At 44.2% G+C, this 21,367-nt stretch overlaps 1 protein-coding gene across 2 annotated transcripts; it reads left to right on the top strand.

Annotated features, from left to right (window-relative positions):
• Positions 1 to 1,577: 1,577 nt before the first annotated feature.
• LOC127054203 (cytochrome P450 2H1-like) lies at positions 1,578 to 21,019 on the top strand. Of its 2 annotated transcripts, XM_050960218.1 has the most exons (9): positions 1,578 to 1,757; positions 5,336 to 5,498; positions 6,724 to 6,873; positions 9,986 to 10,146; positions 12,628 to 12,804; positions 13,194 to 13,335; positions 14,021 to 14,208; positions 17,598 to 17,739; positions 20,838 to 21,019. In XM_050960218.1, the coding sequence occupies exons 1-9, from the start codon at positions 1,578 to 1,580 to the stop codon at positions 21,017 to 21,019; spliced, it is 1,485 nt and encodes a 494-aa protein (XP_050816175.1). The 2 variants fall into 2 exon arrangements, with proteins under 2 accessions (XP_050816175.1, XP_050816176.1); XM_050960219.1 differs by lacking the exon at positions 12,628 to 12,804.
• Positions 21,020 to 21,367: the final 348 nt, after the last annotated feature.

The following is a 21,367-nucleotide window of genomic DNA, read 5'->3' as shown; positions in this document are numbered from 1 at the left end:
GTCCTTGCACCCCCGGCCATCCTCAGCGAAGGTCAGCCAGGAGCACCCATGACAGCAGGAGACGGTACAGAACAACTGATAACCATCATCTCATCGCCAATTTACAATGGCACAGCAGACGGTACAGAACGACTGGTAACCGTCTCTGCTACCTTGAAAAGGCAAATGAATGCTGCTGTGTAGCGCTGCAGTACCACCTCTGTCAGTGGCATCCTGTACATATACAGTGACAGTGACAAAAGGCAAAACAGGCTCCATTGTTGCCATGCTATGGCGTTTGCCAGGGCAATCCAGGGAAAAAGGGCGCGAAATGATGGTCTGCCGTTGCTTTCACGAATGAGTGATGACATTTACTCAGAATCACCCGCGACACTGTTTTTGCACCATCATGCATTGGTATCTCAACCCAGAATTCCAATGAGTGGGGGAGACTGAGGGAACTATGGGATAGGTACAGGATAGCTACCCACAGTGCAACACTCCAGAAATCGATGCTAGCCTCGGTACATGGACGCACACCATCGAATTATTGTTCTTTGTGTGGCCGTGTGCACTCGACTTTATACAATCCTTTTTACAAAACTGGTTTATGTAAAATCGGAATAATCCTGTAGTGTAGACATACCCTGAGAGTGATTAACCACTGAACAGACTACCGAGTGGTGAATTGTCCATCTCTTGAGGTCTTCACATTGAGATTTGGTGCCTTTCTAGAAGATCTGGCTATTGCTTATACCCAGGATGTCAGAATAGAGATTCTAGATTCTTCTGCCTGAAAATATTTTGACTCAATGTTAGCTCTGCATTTCAAAACTTGGAAACCACTTGTTTTCTTTTAAGCTCCACTATGACCTGAGGAGTTGGTCCCTTCACATCCTGTTTCAATAACTTCTCATGGATCCTGATCAAATCCCATTAAAATAAATGGGAATATTTCCATTGACTTCCAGGTCACGTCAAGTCTTGCCTCTCAGAGTCTATGTTTCAGTTTGAAACCAAGAATTGAACAGGTTCAATATAAGGGGGAAGGGAGGGTCACACCATTTTTTAAATGTTAACCAGACTTTGAGAAATCTCCAAAAAGGTTCAGGATTCAGTTTCAATTTTTATCAAACATTCAGCTTGGTGTTTTTCTTAAGTGTCTGCTCCTCTTTGATCTATATGCTAAATCTTAGAGAGCAACATGAAAAGGAATCATCATTATATGTATATAATGTTTCAGCTGGCACCAAGCCGATGAGGAACGTTTAACCTGATGGGTCTAGAGAGAGGATGATTTCATGATAGTTTGGGCAGTTTGACAGGGCTTCAGTTTATGATTAATGGTCATGCTCTGTCAGTGGGTATACAAGAGCAAACAGAGATTATATACCAATAAAGGTTCAAAGGAATTCATTCCTAGTGTGACAGCTCCAGTCACCATTGTTAGTTCAGAGTTTATCTTAACTCAGAGGAACTCAGAGCTCCTATTGGCTAATTGCTTGCACCCCCTTTTGCTGTGTAGACTATAAAAACTGAGGAGTCTGAAATACAAAGTAACCCCCTGTTAGAACCCAGAATAATTGCTGCACTCTGCAATGGAACCTCTGGGAGTAACAACTGTTTTCTTGGTTATTTGTGTTTCTTGCCTTCTTTTCCTTTCAGCATGGAGAAAGATGTCTGGAAGCGGGAAGCTGCCTCCTGGCCCTGTTGCTTTTCCCATCATAGGGAACACGCTGCAACTGCATGCGAAGAATTTACCCCAACATATAGATGAGGTAAAGGTGCTTTCATGGTATCAGTTGCTTGGTTGTAGGTGGACATTAAGCAGAGCCTGGCTTAAGCCTAGGCTGGTGACAATTCCACATCAACTCAAATTTCTGACGGATTATTTCACAAAACAATCAATCTTAGATGCTGGATCAGAGGTCGGCAACCGATGGCACGCGAGCCAATTTTTAAGGGCACGCGGCTGCCTGCTGGGACTCCGCGTGTCATTAAAAATCGTGCCGACGCGGCAAGCCGCGGGGTCCGTGGTCCCGCGCCGGAGCGCTGGCCTAGCGCAGCTAGCAGCCGGCCCGTCCCCCGCCTTCCCCAGGGCGCTGCCGTCGCCCGCGCAGCGTTCTAGGGGCTGGGGCTGCGCGCTCCCGCGGGGCAGCGTTTGGCTCCGTGGGGAGGGAAAGACGCTCCCCGCTCACCCGGAGCCCGGCTGCCGCGCGCTTAGCGCTCTGAGGGGCGGAGCGGAGCAGAGCAGAGCAGGGATGCGCGCCGGAGCAGCGGCAGCGGCAGGGCTCCGGATGAGCGAGGAGCAGGGCCGGCTCCAGGCCATGGCGCGCAAAGCACGTGCTTGGGGCGGCGCGCCGCGCGGGGCGCTCTGCCGGCTCCCACCGGAGCCGCGGGACCATCGGACCCGCCGCAGAAACGCCTGCGGCAGGTCCACCGGAGCCGCGGGACCGGCGAGCGGCAGAGCGCCCCCCGCGGCGTGCCGCAGTGCTTGGGGCGGCGATATTGCTCGAGCCGGCCCTGGCGAGGAGCCTCATGGTAAGGGGGCCAGCTCGGGGGCTGGGACGGGGGGTCACGGGACAGAGAGCAGGATGGAGGGATAGAAGTCGGGGTCTCTGGAGGGGGCAGTGAGGGAGCAGGGGGGGTTGGATGGGGCATATGAGTCCCGGGGTCTGTTTGGGGGGTGGATAGGGGTCAGGGCAGTCAGGGGACAGGGAGCAAAGAGGGTCCTCGGGGGAGCAGTTAGGGTGGGGGGGTCTCTGGAGGGGATGGTCAGGGGACAAGGAGCTGGGGGGCTTGGATGAGTCAAGAGTTCTGGGTGGACTGCCAGGAGGTGGGGGTGTGGAGAGGGGTTGGGGCAGGCAGGGAGCAGGGGAGTGTTGTATGGGTCCAGAGTTCTGGGGATCCTGTCAGGGGGCGGGGAGCGATTAGATAGGCATGGGAGTCTAGGGGGTCTGTCTGAGTGTGGGGGTGTGGATAAGGGTTGGGGCAGTCAGGGGACAGGTAGGGGGTAGGGTCCTGGGGGGGCAGTCAGGAGATAAGGGGTAGGGAGGCTTAGATAGGGGATGGGGTCCCAGGAGGGGATAGTTGGGACAAGGAGCGGGGGGGGGGGGTTGAGGGTTCTGGGGTGTGCAGTCACCCAGCCCTCTACCCTGATCCCACCCCCCACACCCCTAGCCCTCTGCCGTGAGTCCTGCACACCCCCAGGCCCCTGCCCTGAGCCCTGTACCACCCAGCCCTCTGTTGACTGCTTGACCCCCCCATGACCCCAGCCCTGACTGGCACCCCCACACATACCCAGCCCCCCTGCCCTGACACCTGCACCTCCCTCACATGCCCCCAGCCCTCTGCCCTGACTCTTGCAACCCCCACATCCCCAGCCCCCCCCATCCCATGCACCCTACACATCCCCACCCCCACCCTGAGCACCAAACTGGAGCCCCTGCACTCTCACTCACATTCCCACCTGCACCCCTCACACCACATGGTAGCTGCCCAGGTAAGTGCTCCCACACCCAAACCTCCTGCCCCAGTCCTGAGCCCCCTCCTTCATTTTAGCTTCTGGCCAGACTCATCACCCTCAGCCCTGTGCTCGGTCCACTCCAATTCTCAGCTCAGTGCAGAGAGAGGAAGAGAATGGGCCAGAACCAGGGAGAAGGAAGGTACCCACTGTATGTGGGCAGGGCTGGGACCCCAGACCTGTAGTGGGCTGAGCGGGTCCGGCAGCCAGGATCCCGGCTGGCAGGAGCTGGAGGGTGGAATCCCTGAGCGGCAGTGAGCTGAGCTGCTCAGCCCACTGCTGGTCTAGGGTCCCGGCCACCAGCCCCACATAGCCCGCTGCTGGTCTGGGTTCTGGCTGCCAGACCCTTCCCAGCTGGGGTCCCGGTCGCAGGCCCCACTTAGCCCACTACTGGCCCAGGTGAACAGAACCCCAGACCAGCAGCGCGCTGAGTGGGTCGGTGGCGTAAGATCAACATTTTAATTTAATTTTAAATGAAGCTTCTTAAACATTTTTAAAACTTTGTTTATTTTACAATACAACACTAATTTAGTTATATAATATATAGACTTGTAGAGAGAGATTCTAAAAAACATTAAAATGTATGACTGGCACGCGAAACCTTAAATTAGAGTGAATAAATGAAGACTCAGCACACCACTTCTGAAAGGCTGCCGAACCCTGTGCTAGATGTAAATGGCTGGTGATAATATATTGCTCATATTAGAGGGGGTCTTATTCACAGCTAATCCAGAGTGCTCCCCCACCCCTGCAGCTGCACTGCAATGATTATGAGTTATCACAGGGTGCAGAAAGTGGTCTAGTAGGTTAAGTAAGGAAATGGCAATCAGGTGCCTTGCGTTCTATTCTTATCTCTGCTACAGACTCCAGGTGTGCTCTTGGGCGTGTCACTTAACCCCATCTGTGCCTTAATTTTCCCATCTGTAAAATTGCTCTAATGATATTTGCCTGCATCACAAAAGGATGGTAAGGCAGAAACTGCAGCTCAGGTTTGAAGAAATGGTATTGTAGTATTGCATGTTCTGGCATTTTAGCGAGCTCTGCAAACGCAGCCTGGGATTGGACAGACAGGTTTGATTTGTTCTTTCTCGCAAATCATCTCAAATAATGAGGCTTGTACAGGGAAAATTCTTCCCCCAGTTACAGCTGTTCACCCTCATTTTCTTCACATCATGCCCTGAGATACAGATGTGTTTGTCCGTTGATTTGCATAGGTGTAATCAATTGGAACTTGAATAATAATTCTGTTGGTGATATAAAAGGGGAAACAGAATCTCACTTCTGTCTGTCTTTGGCTCTGCAGGGCCAACAGAAGTAAAATGAAGGGAAACACTCTCGCTATTGTCAGATCAGCTGCCATGACTGAATAAACACAGGCAGCATTTCTATGCAGTTAAAAGTGTCATTTTTACACATAGCTCAAGATCAACATTGAAAGGCCCATGTATTAATGCAGTCTGCTCTTATAATGAGATACTTGTATAACACAGACAGAATTATCTTGGGAGCACTCAGACACACATCTGTTGGGAAAAATGTTTTTAAAATATGAAGATAACAAAGTGAAACATTGAAAAGTCAGGAAGTCCCAGATCCTCCAAGATATGTAGGTATGTAACTCATTGAAATGTATGGAGTTAGGCTCCTAAATACCTTGGAGGATCTGGGCTGAAATGGCCAACTCTGGATGATGATCAGTAGTAAAACCTGCCTAGTATTAGCTCAGTGGCATGAGAGCAATTCGTCAGTTTATAATTTGATCTTCTCAAATTCTTATCCTAAATAAGTGGATCTAAGTTAAAATTTATTGGTCTTTGTGCTAATCTTTTACAGCTCAGTGAAAAGTACGGCTCGATTTTCACAATATACTTAGGCTCAGAACGGGTTGTTGTGCTATATGGATATGAGATTATGAAGGAATCTCTGATTGGTCTCGGGGAGGAGTTCAGTGGAAGAGGAAGTATGCCATTATTTGAAAAAATGGCCCAGGAACCAGGTACATTTCGAATAACTTACAGCATATAGAGCTGATGTTCTATGTATGGGGAAAACACAGTTGAGAAAAGTTTCAATAATGCAGTAGTAAAAATTGGATAAATAGTCTTGGTGCAGGAAAGAGCCTTTTCTCCATTGCACCACTGGTTTACTGACCTGAATGGTTCCTAGCATATCACTACAGGTTTTTGAGAGGTAACAACCAGGCCACTCTACTTTACAAGGTGCAGACTAAAACCAAGAGGAGGGCTGGACTGGCAAAAAGGGTCAGAACAAACCATGAATTCCTATCCTCTTCCTCCCCTGCCCTTGCTAACTAGGTAGATTCCATGAGCAGAGAAGGATTTTTTTTTATCCTTTCATGATAAAAAGTGAGGGAGTAATAAATATGGAAATGCCAAGATGTTCTTTTCAGGAAGTCCTTTATCTCCTTTATTCATTAAGTGAAGTATAGTTATCTTACTATCACAGTGACTGTGAAAACAACCTTTAGCATAGTTATTTGATTACACAGAAAAGAACTATGTGAAAGGAACATTATTAAGGTTGTAAAGTCAAGCACTCAGAAGTTAGGAAATGCTAGAATTAAGATTTCAGAGCAGTAGCCATGTTAGATTGTATCAGCAAAAACAACAAGGAGTCCTTGTGGCACCTTGGAGACTAACAAATTTATTTGGGCTAGAACCCACTTGATCAGATGCATGAAGTGGAAAATACAGGAGCAGTATAAATACATGAAAAGATGTGATATAATGGTCAATTAACACCTTTGCAGTGGTAGGATAATGGGGGAGTTAGTAGTCAGTAGGATGTCTTATAAATTGTTGCAGTGGGCCGTAAAAACAGTGTCTCTGTTAAGTGTGAAACTCTTTTGTAGTCTGTGCCACCTTGTTTTTAGCTTGGACACTATAATTAACTGCTGCAGACCAGAGGAAGAGCTCAGTGCAGCTCAAAAGCTTGTCCCTTCCACCAACATAAGTTGATCCAATAAAAGATATTACCTCACCTACCTTGTCTTTGTCATGTCCGGGGTCCAGCGAGGCGACAGCAATGCTGAGAACAGTAATTACAATGTAGCTGTAATGTCATCTCCATAGTAGAAAACGGGCACAATATCAGTTAAACTGAAGTTGAACCTTTGGCTCACCAATGTTTGGGTATTTTTCAAATAGGCAAACTGAATCTGGCCCTCCCTCCTTTCATTTCTGTTCTCTTCCATTTTCCAGGTATTGTCTTCAGTAATGGGGAGAGGTGGAAGAAGCTCCGTCGATTTGCCCTCACTAATCTGAGAAATTTTGGGATGGGGAAGAAAAGCATTGAGGCGCGTATCCAGGAGGAAACCCATTTTTTGGTGGAAAGGCTCAGAAACACACACGGTGGGGATTGTTTCATGTCTGTTGGAAATTGAGGAGTCAAAGACTCTTGTCTTTCTATTTTTCATGACATTTAGTTCAAACGTCTTATAACTCAAGTCATTAATTGCACATATAACAACCTGTGTTAATGTAATGGGAAAGGATGAGTGAAATGTTCCAGAGATGACCATTTCTGGCTGTTTCTTTCTCACATTTTCTCCCGTTATCTATGATCAATGAGCAAATGGAAGATATTTGTTTAGAGTGTGTAGATGCAAACACAGTGAGCCATATTAGAGCGGGTTAGTTCCAGTGTGTTGGATTAACAAGACACCCAGGCCTTCAGTTTGTGGCTTCTCATTTTTTTTTCTCAGCTAGACGTCTGATACACATTTGGCACCTCCCTTCTATAGTGATGGACTCCCACAGGAATGTTTGAAATCACTGTGAACATTTACATGACGCTCATTCTTTCTTACATTATTCCTCTTCATTCCTTGCGGAAAATAGGGCCTTCCGTGGGGGCTTCCATCTTTGCCAGTCTCTTACTGCAGTCTTAGCTTCTTCCAGTGTCAATTTGATAACTAACAATTCTGCGTATATTGTGCATGTTCATGTTATTCATGGTCTACCTTATTGCTTCTTGCCATGGGGGTTCCAGTCCAATGCCTGTCTTATTATATTATTCCAGTCTTTTGTCCATGTATGTTCTAGCCAGCTACATTCCAGAATTTCCTGTCCCATCAGTTTTTGTTTAATCTTTCTCCATAGTTCATTTGTGATATTGAGGACTTGTCTACAGCAGCTGTTTATAAGAACTTGGAGTATAGGTAATAAGGTTTCAATACGTCTCCACATTTCAGCATGATATAGTAAGACTGCCTTTACAATGGTGCTAAATGTTTGAAGTTTAGTTGGGAAGGTAAGATTTGTATTTCTCCAGATTGGATTTAGAGTTACAAGGACATGTTTGGCTTTTGCTGTTCTGTCTTTAATGTCTTTGTCTGTTGCACCAGTTGTATTTGATATTTCATATTTCTCAGCAGAATCTCAGAGCTTTTCTGTGTCAATACCAGTGACTCTCTTAAATAATTATTTATATTCCAGTAACGTCTAACATTCTCAGGTGATATTGGGGATCCTTTGTGTATGGATTTTTGGAACAAATGGTTTTAGACAATCCCTGCCCCAAGCAGCGTACATCTTAAATGGACATGAATGAAACCAGTGGAAGAAATGAATGATTTTCCCTGCTATTTTAGAGATAGGAAACTGAGACCTATGCCAGTGTCTTAGCCACAAGATCATCTGCCTCTTGCAATATTTAATGCAACATTAAGGGCTAAATTAAAGTTGGCTCTGCCCATCTGGGAGAATTGTGAGTGGGAGAGGAGAATGCACTGAGACCCTTCCCCACCCTTGGTACAGGAAGAAGAGAGAGCCACTTTACTGCTGGTTCTGCTGCTTGTGCGCTTTGAGCCAAGGGGCAGCTATTGCTGTTGGGAATGAGTCAAAGAGAATCAACGGGTGAGGGACATGAGCAGGGATCTGGTGCATGAAGAAAATGCTGCTTCTGGATGTTCCCCATGAGCACTATTGTCATAAACAGATGGTTAAGGGTTAATATCTCTTTTACCTGCAGAGGGTTAAGAAGCTCATTAAATCTGGCTGACGCCTGACCAGAGGACCAATAGGGGGACAAAATACTTTTAAATCTTGGTGGAGGGAAGTCTTTGTTTGTGCTTTTTGTTTTGTTCGTTGTTCACTCTCAGGACTGCGAGGGATGGGACATCATTCCAGGCTTTCCCAATCTTTCTGAATCGGTCTTTCATGTTTCAAAATTGTAAGTAATAGCCAGGCAAAGCGGATTAGTCTTATATTTGTTTTCTCAACTTGTAAAGGTTTCTTTTGCTGGAAGGATTTTTCACCTCTGTTTGCTGTAACTTTGAATCTAAGGCTGGTGGGGGGGTGTCCCTCTAATCTATATGAATCTGAGTCCCTGTAAAGCATTTTCCATCCTGATTTTACAGAGATAATTTTTACCTTTTCTTTCTTCAATTAAAAGCTTTCTCTTTAAGAACCTGATTGATTTTTCCTTGTTTTAAGATCCAAGGAATTGGGTCTGAACTCACCAGGGATTGGTGGGGGGGAAAGGATGGGGGATGGTTAATTCCTCCTTGTTTTAAGACCCAAGGGGTTTGGGTCTAGGTTCCCCAGGGAAGGTTTTGAGGGAACAGAAAGTGTGCCAGACACCAAGACCTAAGCTAGTAATTATGCTTAGAAGTGTTCATGCAGATCCCCACTTCTTGTACTCTAAAGTTCAAAGTGGGTAAAAATCCTTGACAACGGTACTCTCAGGTCAGAGGGGTGAACTCTTGCCCATAATTCCCAGGAATGTTGTGCTGGTCTCTCTGATGCTGCAACCCCAGGTTAGCTCTCAGTTACCAGCTGTGTGTGTTCCTTGTGCTTTTGAGGAAAGAGCTTCCGTTTCAGGTTCTCAAGATGTCACTGGTGAACCAGTGGGAAATTCAGCCTCTCTAGCTGCGTTAGCTGAGCTGTGGGACCTGCTTAGCGCACTCTGAAGGCGGAAAGCAGACCATCCCCCCTGCTGTTGTGCTGGGAGCCTTTATTCCTTCCCTAGCACAACAACTGTGTATTTGCACTGTATGGCCCTGGCTGGCAGTGCCAAGGGGAGATTGCTGTGCTCTGGGAGTTAGTGATGATGCTACAACAACAGAAGCAGTGGCTCAGGCAGAGCCCTCTGAGCAGGATCCTGTTGTGAAAGGTTTGAGATCGTTTCTGTGAAATGGACCCCAAGACAGACATGCAGGCGTCACTCAGAGAGGCACTGATGCTCCCTGGTCAGATCAGAGTGTGCCAGGCAGAGAGCAGACAGAGTGAAAACTGATCAGCAGCAGAAAAAGTGGCAGGTGTTTAATTTAGAGTGTGAGAGGTAAGGGGGGGATTGGGGCAGACCTAACCCATCCTCCCCAGGGAATATTGCTGTCAGCCCCACCTTGAGTCTTTCCCTGTGGTTGGAGATCCACAACATCTCCATGCTGCCAATTACTCTGATGCGGAGGCTGAAGACACTAAATTAAAACTGACTCTTTTTAGTTTTGTTTTGCTCCAGGGCAACCCTTTGACCCCACCCTCTTCCTCACCCATGCCGTCTCCAATGTCATCTGCTCGATCATCTTTGGGGACCGGTTTGACTATGAAGATAAGAAGTTTGTGACTTTAATAAATATCATAGAGGAAAATGGCAAGCTCCAGCGCTCTCCCTGGACAGCGGTATGATCAGGGGGTTATTCCATTCTTCTCCTTTATACTGGGCAGGGGCAGAGATTTTGTTTCTTTAACCACACCTCTACCCCGATATAACGCTGTCCTTGTGAGCCAGAACATCTTACTGTGTTATATCAAACTTGCTATGATCCGCCAGAGCACACAGCTCCGCCCCCCGGAGCGCTGTTTTACCATGTTATATCTGAATTTGTGTTATATCAGGTCGCGTTATATCAGGGTGGAGGTGTATTAATTTTCATTAAACAATTATTTCAGATTCCCAAAACGGTCTCCTCCTCCTCATTAGGCTTCTGTTACTACCAAACTGATCCTCCAGCTTCTTTCCATGGGTTGTTTAAATTCCCTCACAAAACACTTCATTAACTCAGAATTAAGTTTGCTTGAGGACATTCTCTATCAACACAATTGGTAAAAATCAAGGAAATCACCAATAAAAACACTGATATCAACATCAGTATCAAAACATGCCCTAGCAGTTTTGCAATGTGATAGGTAAATGTGATAACATTCTTCACCTCCAAAGTAAACTTCCTTTCACTTCCAGTTCACACCACACACACACCCCTTTCCCGAAAACCTCACCAATTGCACACTGAAAGGTTAAACTCTCTGCTGGCATATCCCAGTCAAAATAAATGGAGTTACACCACAAGAGAGAATTTAACCGCTTAACTGTCACTTCAGGAAGTCTAAAGTGTATTTTCCTTTTAAAGTCTATAATGGTTTATTGCTGCCTAAGAAAATCTGTGATCAGAGCTAAGGTTGGACACTTGAGTGCAGGGCTGGCTCCAGGGATTTTGCCACCCCAAGCAACCAAAAAAACCCAAAAAAACCACAATCACGATCTGCGGCAGTTCAGCGGGAGGTCCTTTGCTCCAAGCGGGAGTGAGGGACCCGTCGCCGAAAAGCTGAAAGTGACGCCCCACTCTGGAGGGGCCGCCCCAAGCACCTGCTTGATAAGCAGGTGCCTGGAGCCGGCCCTGCTTGAGTGGTTTTTTTTGTTTTGTTTTTTTCCCCCAAGAAAAGGATGTGTATAGTAGGGGTGGTTTTATGTTGGAAGAAATGAAGTGTGTCTTAGCTGATATAACTGAATGTCTTTGACGGTGTCCCTGGGGTGCAACCTGGAACTGTGGTACTGCCGAACCTCTATCCCTCCAACCTGAGATCCCTCTCGCCTGTGATGCCATGAGAAGCTGCAAACCTATGGCAGATACTTACACAGCAATCCACAGACAAGGACATATCTAGCTGAGTTACATGAATGCTTCTCCCAGCCACTCATGAACTAACAATAGCAAGGCTCCAGCCAATTCCCACCAGCTCCCCAGCCTTTCTTTCTCCTTGCCCTGGTCAGAAGCCTGACCAATATACGTTTATAAGCTAGTGTGCACCTCCCTCAATGTGCAGAGGACATGCACGAGTTTTTGTTTCTGAGCAGATTTCTCAAGCACTTCAACCAAAACCCACTGTTTTAGGTAAAATATAAAACAGATTTATTAACTACAGAAAGACGGATTTTAAGCGATTATAAATGGTAGGCATAAAGGATAGAGATGGTTACCAAAAATGTAAAAATGAGCCCACAATCTAAGTTCTAGAAACTAATCAGGAGTTGAATTAAGCAGGGTCTCATCCTGATAGATAGTCCAAGCAGGTTACAGATCTTCAATACACAGTTTGGAATTCTCCTCCAGCCGAGGGCCACCTCCCCAGTTCAAAGTCTTTGTCCTCCAGATGTGTTTCCAGATGTTGAGTTGTGGGAGGAAAAGGGCCAAAATATGTGGCCACTGTTCCCTCTTTTATATCCTTAGTCCCTGTGCTTAGAAGACACTTGTCTCAGCATGTCCTGGGCAGCTTCCAGAATCCCTTGATTGAGAATCTCGCTGGAGTGGTATTGTGTAATGGGGTAACGGGGTCTAGTAGTCCCCGTTGTGTGGTGCTTGTGCAACTGTCCTTGAAGTGTAAATGCCTTGATTACAAGTCTCCTGCTTATTAATGGTCACTGGGTACACTCTGTCCTCAAGTACCCTCCTGTGAGTGGTTTTCTTTCTTTGTATATATTTCAGTAACAACCGTACAGCAAAATCTCATAACTTGATCCACACTAATGACATGCACATTTGAACAGAAAAATGTGTTTCAGCAGATCATGATTTTTCATATATCTTGCAGGGTATGCTTTGCATTAAACATATTATAATTATATGAGAGTGGTGAATATGGGGTTCCAGGGTTTTACTTAGGGGTACAGAGTGCCACAATGTCACTGCAGTGTTTGTGAGGAATTTATGTATGTTGGGTAGTCTGATTTAGTAGAGTTTGCAATGTTCTGTTGCATTCATTTTGATAAAAAGGTGCCACAGAAGTATTGTATTGTGCTGCTGTAGGGAGTCATTTGAGTGAACGCTATGATTATCTGTTGGGTCCAGATAAATCCAGCTGTGTTTTTTCTTTCACCCTTTACAGCTGTACAATTTTTTCCCAACTCTCATGGATTACATACCTGGGCCTCACCACAAGCTATTTAAAAATGCTCAGGAGTTCAGAAGATTTGTTCTGGAGAGAGTGAATATGCACAAAGAGTCTCTGGATCCCAGCTGCCCTCGAGACTTTATCGATGCTTTCTTCATCAAAATGGAAGAGGTATGTGAGGGAAGTAGCCCTTCCCCTTTACTGTGGAGTGGGTTGTATGTATCGTTGGGATTAATTTGTTAAGCAATAACAGAGTACATGGCTTTGGAGAAGACCTGAGGGGGACACACGGTCTCTGCCCAAGGAACATACATTATAATGGTTAAGCTCTGCTCTCCACCTTCATGTAAAGAAAAAAAATCACCTTATTGGACAGAAAAGGCCCAATGCACCACAGTAATGATGCTGAAATCTCAAGTGCAATCGGCCATACGGGTGGGATCTTTATAATGATCAGAGGTGGGTCATCTGTTGGGTAGAAGAAAATGTATATGAATATCTGAATATATTCTACAGTTTCACTGTCAAGAATCAAAAATCTTCACCAAATCTATTTACAGGAGCGAAAGAATGGCCAGTCAGACTTTAGTGTGGGAAGTTTAGTACGAAGCACAGTAGAGTTATTTGTTGCTGGAACGGGGACAACCAGCATCACCATGAAATTTGGACTCCTGATTCTTCTGAAATACCCAGAAATAGAAGGTAACACCATTACAATGGACATTACTTGTCCCCATATTGACAGTCTGAGCAAAGGGCCCAAAAGGCTGAATGGGCCATTCTGATTGAATTCATCTCTCAAATCCAGATTAGTATTGAGGCTCCCGTGCAGGGGGGGAGGAATTAATGCCGTGGGAGCCTCTGCTGTCACTGACTGTGCAGTTCCTGTGCTGTGAGTCACAGGTACTTTCACACTTCAGGCATGTGAAATGGCAATGTCATTGTGTCTTCAGATTTAGTCAGTTTGTCAGTGTCAGGATTGTGTAAGGTTCTAAATCGAAGCTCTGCCAGTGCTAGAGACTATGCACAGAGCAGTCAGGGGCAGGGTAAATTCCCACCTCATGAGCTTCCTCCATCTGCACAATGATGATTGACTTTGGTGGGGAAAGGTTTAGGACCAATCTCTTGCTGAGCAATTGGTTATATGCACTTGTGGTAACATCCCACTATGTCTAGTTTGTATCATAACTGGGTATGAGTAAAACCACTGCATTGGAATTATATTATTGCATTTTGTCATAGCTGCCATGATCAGTAGCTTCTGTAACACCAAACTGACCAGTTTGGTTATAATCCCAATTTGCAAACAGTGTGACGCAATGGTGGGCAAATCTCTGTGAATCCTGTTCTTTATCATTATTGTTAAACCTCATTAATCTGATGACAGAGAAAGTTCATGAAGAGATTGACCTTGTGATTGGCCGAAGCCGAAGCCCCTGCATGGCGGATCGAAGCCAGATGCCCTACACAGATGCTGTGATACATGAAATCCAGAGATACATCAATCTTGTCCCATTAGGTTTGCCACATGCCGTGACTAGAGATGTTTATCTCAAACAGTACCTTATTCCCAAGGTCAGTTCTCAATGTGTCTGTGAAGGGTCAAGTTCTTTTACCTTTTTCTCTTTTTAATGTTGAGATATTCACTATAAAAATGCTTCAACTAGATTGTGTGGGGTGGCTGGCTGTTTTTGCTGATTTATCAATAATGTACCAGTTATTACTGAATCTTTTCAAACCTTTGCATGAACAGAAGAGCAGTTTGCAATCTGCAGGCTGGCCTTTCATTCCAGGACAGGGTTTCAGATTGTAGATGAGAAATAGGGAATAACTTTTGCAATGGTACTCAGCTAAGCTTTTGATATCAAACTAGTGTGTGCAAATATTCTTCTTTCTATTTTGAGGCCAAAGGGATTTTGTTTCTCGGGAAATTTCTTGGCACAGTTAGTTCAAAAACAAAACAACATAGCAAATGTGAATGAGCAATGACTGAATAAGTTCAAAAAGTTTTGGAACCCTCTTCACCTCTGCTTAGTTCTGAACTGAGTTAAACTTGGATTTATATTAAACAGACTAACAGGTTGTAAGGCCGGAAGGATCATTCTGATAGCTTAGTCTGACCTCCTATTTAACACGGGCCATGGAACTTGTTCAAGAGCAGATCTTTTTGAAATAAAAACAAAAAACATCCAATCTTGATTTTAAAAAATTGTCAGTGATGGAGAATCCTTCACGTCACTGGGTAAATTGTTGTGATGGGTAATTACTCTGATTGTTAAGAAGTTCCACCTTATTTCTACTATGAAATTGTCTAGCTTTGACTTCCAGCCAGTGGATGATGATGATACATCTCTCTCTGCTAGGCTGAAGAGCCCATTATTAAATATTTGTTCCCTATGTAGGTATTTACAGACTGTGATCAAGTCACCCCTTAACTTTCTCTTTGTTAAACTAAATGGATTGAGCTCCTTGAGCGTATCACCATGTCATGAACATACAGCTAAGGGTAGCATAAAATCCCTCCTTTTCCTGTAAAGGGTTAAGAAGTTCAAATAACCTGGTTGGCACCTGGCCAAAAAGACCAATAAGGGGAGAAGGTCCTTTCAAATCTGTGGGGTAAGGTTTTTGTTTTGTGCTCTCCTTGTGTGTTCTTTCTGGGACAGCAAGGAACCAGGGCAGGGAAAATACATTTAGTAAAGCCATACTTGAACTAAGCATCTAAGATTACACATTGTAAGTAGTAGGAAGGAAATGCATTAGATTATTTTATTTTTGTGAATTTTCCCTAGGCTAAGAGGGACGTTTATTCCTTTTTTGTTTGTGATAACTTTAAAGTTTTGTCTAGAGGGGAATCCTCTGTATTCTTGAATCTGATTACCGTATAAAATTACCTTCCATCCTGATTTTACAGAGGTGATTCTTTTACTTTTTCTTTATAATAAAGTTCTGCTTTTAAGAACCTGATTCTTTCTTTTTTAGTGTCCTGAAAACCCAAAGGGCTGGTCTGTACTCACCTTGTTTGCTCTCAAGCCTCCCCAGGAAAGCGGGTGAAGGGGCTTGGGGGGATATTTTGGGTAAACAGGAACTCAAGTGATCCTTTTCCTAAATATTTATCTAACTCACTTGGTGGCAGCGATGCTGTTCCAAGGACGAGGAAGAATTTGTGCTTGGGGAAGTTTTTAACCTAAGCTGGTAGAGTAAGCTTAGGGGGTCTTTCATGTGGGTCCCCACATCTGTACCCTAGAGTTCAGAGTGGGGAGGGGAACCCTGACACACCATAAGGCATGCTTTCTAGTCATTTGAGTTGTGGGTACCAGAACTAAACACAGTATTCCGACAGCGGTCTCCCCAGTGCCAAATACAGAGGTAAAATAACCTTGCTACACCTACTCAAGATTCCCTTGTTTCTGCATCCCAGCATAGTATTAGCTTATTTGGCTACAGCATTACACTAGGAGCTCATGTTTAGCTGATTATCCACCACAACCTGCAACTCTTTTTAAGAATCATTACTCTACTTGGGTAGAGGCCACATCCTGTAAGTTTGGCTTAACTTCTTTCTTTCCAGATGTGTACACTTACATTTAGCTGTATTAAAATACATATTGTGTGCTTGCACCCATTTTACCAAGCTAGCTATATTGCTCTGAATCAATGACCTGTTCTCTTCATTATGTACCACGCCTCCTATTTCTGTGTCATCTGCAAACTTTATCGATGATTTTGTTTTTTTTTTTTTCCTTCAAGTCATTGATAAAAATATTTAATAACATAGGGCCAACAGCCAGTCCCTGCAGACCCCACCAAAAACAGACCCTCTCACTGACAATTTCCTATTGACAATTAAATGTTGAACCCTATCAGTTAACCAGTTTTCAATCCATTTAATTTGTGCCATATTAATTTTGTATTGTTCTGTTTTTAATCAGTGTCACGTGATACCAAGTCATGCCTTACAGAAGCCAAAGTATATTAGGTTGTCACTACTACCCTTATTAACCACCCTTCTAATTTAATCGAAGAATGATAATAAGTTTGTGTGACAGAATTTATTTTCCATAACCCCATGTTGATTTGCATTAATAACATTACCCTCCTTTTGTTCTTTATTAATCTAGTCCCATAAAATCCATTCCATTATCTTGCCTGAGATCAATGTGAGGCTGATAAGCCAGTGATTACTCAGGTCATCCTGTTGATCCTTTTTTTTTTTTTTTTTTTTTTTTTTTTGTTTAAATGGGCACAGCATTAGTTTTCTTCCAGTCTTCAGGAACTTCATCACTGTTTGAAAACTTATTGTAAATGAACATTAATAGTACAGCAAGCTCCTCGGCCAATTCTTTAAAAACTCTCAAAAGCAAGTTATTTGAACCCACTGGTTTCAAAATGTCTAACCTTAGTAGCTTCTGCTTAATATCCTCCAAAGATACTAGTGGACAGAGATATAAGGCCAAAAGGGACCATTGTGATCATTTAGTCTGACCTCCTGTATAACGTAGGCTGTAGAACTTTCCCAAAATAATTCCTTTGATGTAGCTTCTCTCTCACTTGCAGGGGTATGTTACAAGGTCTAATATACTGAATAATAATTAAATTTAGCTCCTGTATCTCAGAGCACTTTACGAAGAGGAGATAGTATCACTATCCCCAATTTACAGATGCAGTAACAAGAGGTCTGAGACTGAAAGTGATTTTCCTAAAGTCACTCAATGTATCCTAGCTCTGCCAGTGAGTAGTACAAAGGGTGGACTGTAGTTCAGTGGGCATAACTGTGCTCATAAAATTTTAAGATTTCTGCTTCTGGTTGAAAGCATGACATTCAGGGCATGCAAGGAAATGAAGAAAAACAAAGAGGGATCCCACAGTCCAGCTCAGTGAATTTTGGGGGCTTCTCTCTTTTGGATAGTATCCACTTTAACTCTTTTGTTTTTGTTTTTTTGTTTTTCTTGCATTTGCTAATTCAGGGCACCACGATATTCCCTGCACTGAAGTCAGTTCTATATGACAGAAGGGAATTCCCAAACCCAGAGCAATTTAACCCAGGACATTTCTTGGATGAAAATGGTGCCTTTAAGAAAAGTGACTTCTTCATGCCTTTTTCTGCAGGTAAAAAGTTGTTTTTATTTCAGGTCCCAGACTGTCTTCTAGCTTTGCCTTCAACTTTCTAGCGGCTCTCAGACTGTTTAGTGCAGAGTATTATCAGGTGTCCCATGAAGCAGAGTCTCTCACGCTAGCCAAGCATCTATCAGTCTTTAAAGAGTGTCACTTCCTGCTCATCTGAAGTGAAATTTTTTACTAGATATACAATCCCCGCTCTTCGCTGGAGAGATATTGTAGAAATGCAGGGCTGGAAGGACCTCGAGAGGCCATCAAGTCCAGCCCCCTGCACTGATGCAGGATCACATAAATCTACACCATCCCTGACAGGTGTTTGTTCAGCGTGTTCTTAAAATCTTCCAAGAATGGAGATTTCACAATTTCCCTTGGAAGCCTGTTCCAGAGTTTTTAACTACCATTAGAGTTAGAAAAATTTTGCTAATATACAACCTAAATCTCCTTTGCTGTATATTAAGCATATTACTTGTCATACCTTCAGCGGACAAGGAGAACAATTGATTCCTGTCCTCTTTCAACAGCCCTTAACATATTTGAAGACTGTTATCAGGTCCCCTCTCAAACATCTTTCTCAAAACTAAACATGGCCAGTTCAGAGGTCTGGTTTTCTAAACCTTTGATCATTTTTGTTGCTGTCCTCAGGACACACTCTAATTTATCCATGTTTCCTAAACTGAATCACAGAATTGGAGAGGGTACTCCAGCTGAGACCTCACCAGTGCTGAGCAGAGTGGGATAATTGCCACCGTGTCTTTTATATATAACACGCCTGTTAATACACCCCAGACAGGGCTGGAGTAACCACTAGGCAAACAAGGCAGCCACCTAGGGCGCTAAGATTTGGAGGTGCCAAAAAGCAGTGACCCACAATTTTTTTTACACTACAGTGGAGTCACATCTTACATGGGGTTAGGGTCTAAGGCCAGCACGTAAGAGGAAAATCACGCATAGTGAAAATTACCATAAAGTACAGTACACACAGTATGCACTGTATACACTAGAACAGGGATCCTCAACCTACGGCATGTGTGCCAATTTTTATTTCAATGGCAGGCTGCGGGTCCTAGCCGCTGCTGAGCCCACTGCCAGCCTAGTGTTCTGTTCACTCAGCTGGCAGCAGGCTGAGCAGGTGTGTGGCTGGTAACCCTAGACTGGCAGCGGGGTCTGGGGATCCATCCGCTAGCTCCTGCCAACTGGGGTCCCAGCTGCTGGCCTTGCTCAGCCTGCTGCTAGCCAGAGTCCCAGCCGCCGGCCCCACTCAGCTCACTCAGCCCGCTGCCAGCTGGGGTCCCAGCAGGCAGCTCCGCTCAGCCCTCTGCCAGCCCTGCTCAGCCCGCTGCCAGCTGAGTGAATGGATCCCAGGCCAGCAGCAGGCTCAGCGGTGGCTGGGACCAGCAGCCTGCCATTAAAAAAGAATCAGCTTGCGTGCCACCTTTGGTTCATTTGCCATAGGTTGAAGACCCCTGTTCTAGTGTATACTATGTGTACTGTACTTTATGGTAATTTTCACTATACATGATTTTCCTCTTATGTGCTTACCTTAGAACCTAACCCCTGCATAAGACGTAACTCCACTGTATTCGTTTTTGAAAGTTTATAATAAGCGATGCTCCAGGAGAGGGAGTGGGACGGAGGGAACGAGGTAGAAGTTTTGCCTAGGGCGCAAAACATCCTTGCACCGGCCCTGAATTTTAGGCTTTTTTTGCAACTGCATCACATGGTTGACTTGTATTGAATTTGAGATCCACTGGATTGTTTTCAGCAGTTCTGCTGCTTAGCCAGCTATCCCCTATTTTATAGTTGTGCATTATAATAGTGCAAATATAAGCATACTCTCCACTCTATTATCTAAGTCATTAATCAAAATATTGACTAGTATTAAACACAGGAAAGGCCCTTCTGCGACCCCATTTTATACACCCTCACAGTTGAAAGCAAACCACTGCTGGCTACTCTCTGAATATGTTTTTTTCAACCAGTTCTGAACCCACCTTAAAGTAATTTTATCTAGACCATATTTCCCTAGCTCGCTTATGAGAATGTCATGTGAGTCTGTGCCAAAAGCCAAAATATATCACATCTACTGCTCCTCCTCTGTTTTCTAGGCCAATAACCCTGTTAAAAAAGGAAATCAGGATGGTTTGGCATGATTTGCTCTTGACAAATCCATGCTGGCTATTCCTCATAATCCTATTCTCTTCTGGGTACTTACCAATTGATTGTTTAATTTGTTCCTGTATTTTTCCAGGCTGACTGGTTGACAATTCCTCAGGTCCTCTTTGTTCCCCTTGTTAAAGCTAGGTACTATGTTTTTCCATTGCCAGTCTTCTGGGACCTCACCCATCCTCCATGAGCTCTCGAAGTTAATTGCTAAGAGTTTGCTTCACCTAGTTCCTTAAATTCATTGGGCCTTGCTGACTTGACTACATCTAACTGATCTGAATATTCTTTAACCTGTTCTCCCCCTAATTTGGAGTGTGTTTCTTTCCCTTTGTTGTTAGTATTAATTGTGTTTGGGTATCTGGTCACCTTTTACCTTTCCAATGAAGACTGAAGCAGAATGGGCATTAAGTACCTCAGCTGTCTTGATGTCATCCAGGGGCTACTTAACTTCTCTACTTAACTCCAAGCAACTAGGCCTCTCTCTGCCACTCTGTTAACAGTGCCTTTCAGCCTTCTTCTTCCATCCTGCTATTCAGGACATCCACACCTCTCTACCTGTTACTTCTCCCCTGCTACTCTGTCACCACCACGTCACTCCCCCAGAATACTGTTTAGCTCATTTGGGAAATGTGGGGTTTGAGAAACAAATTATCCATCTTCCCACCCTTCATCCCCAACTGCCTTTTTAAAATGGCAATATAAGGAACTCAGTTCTTCAAATGATCTGTGAATTGCTTCTTAAATGCCCGCAAACTTTCTTACTGTCCTGAACTCTGAGACACAGCCATTATCCTCCATGCACTTATCTTGAATTACTCTGTGTATCTAATTTTAATACTGAGATTTTGCTTCCATAATAACCGTATTTAAAATGTGCTGCAAAGAAAGATCTCCAGCATCAACTCAAAATTCCTTTTTCATTGCAGGGAAGCGGATTTGCGTAGGAGAGGGTCTGGCTCGGATGGAGCTATTTTTGGTACTGACAACGATTTTGCAGAACTTTACCTTGAAACCTGTCATTGACCCCAAAGACATTGATATAACTCCAGAGTCGAGTTTTGTGTCAAATGCACCAAAATCATTCCAGCTCTGTGTTCTTCCTCGATAAAGACAATGAAAAGTCACCTCAACACCTTAGACCTGTGCATTTGTTTGATTGTTTTTTATTCTGAACTCATTAATACGGGGACAGAAATGAACTCTTTGTCTTCAAAGAGAAAGATCAACTCCTAGTTTTTTATGTAACTTCAATTTAACAATTATATGTTGTATCAAAAATTAACCATAAAATTGACTCAAAACCCATGCAGAATAACTGTGTACTGGTCTCATACAGGCTCAGGTGTGAAGAGAAGCTGGGTATGTTTTCAATTCATTTGTGGTGTAGCTGACAATTATAGAAATTTCTTTAGGCAGCTGTAAGGCTTTATTGACAGTTAGTAACAGTATCCAGCCC

This window comes from Gopherus flavomarginatus, chromosome 6 (genome assembly GCF_025201925.1).
Source record: "Gopherus flavomarginatus isolate rGopFla2 chromosome 6, rGopFla2.mat.asm, whole genome shotgun sequence".
NCBI lineage: Eukaryota > Metazoa > Chordata > Testudines > Testudinidae > Gopherus > Gopherus flavomarginatus.
This window is presented reverse-complemented; position numbering and strand designations above follow the sequence as displayed.

Coding starts and splice junctions, on each gene's coding strand:
- LOC127054203 (XM_050960218.1), top strand. CDS start 1,578: ATGGAACCTCTGGGAGTAACAACTGTTTTCTTGGTTATTTGTGTTTCT. Junction 6,874..9,985: donor AAGGCTCAGAAACACACACG/GTGGGGATTGTT, acceptor GTTTTGCTCCAG/GGCAACCCTTTGACCCCACC. Junction 17,740..20,837: donor CTTCATGCCTTTTTCTGCAG/GTAAAAAGTTGT, acceptor TTTTCATTGCAG/GGAAGCGGATTTGCGTAGGA.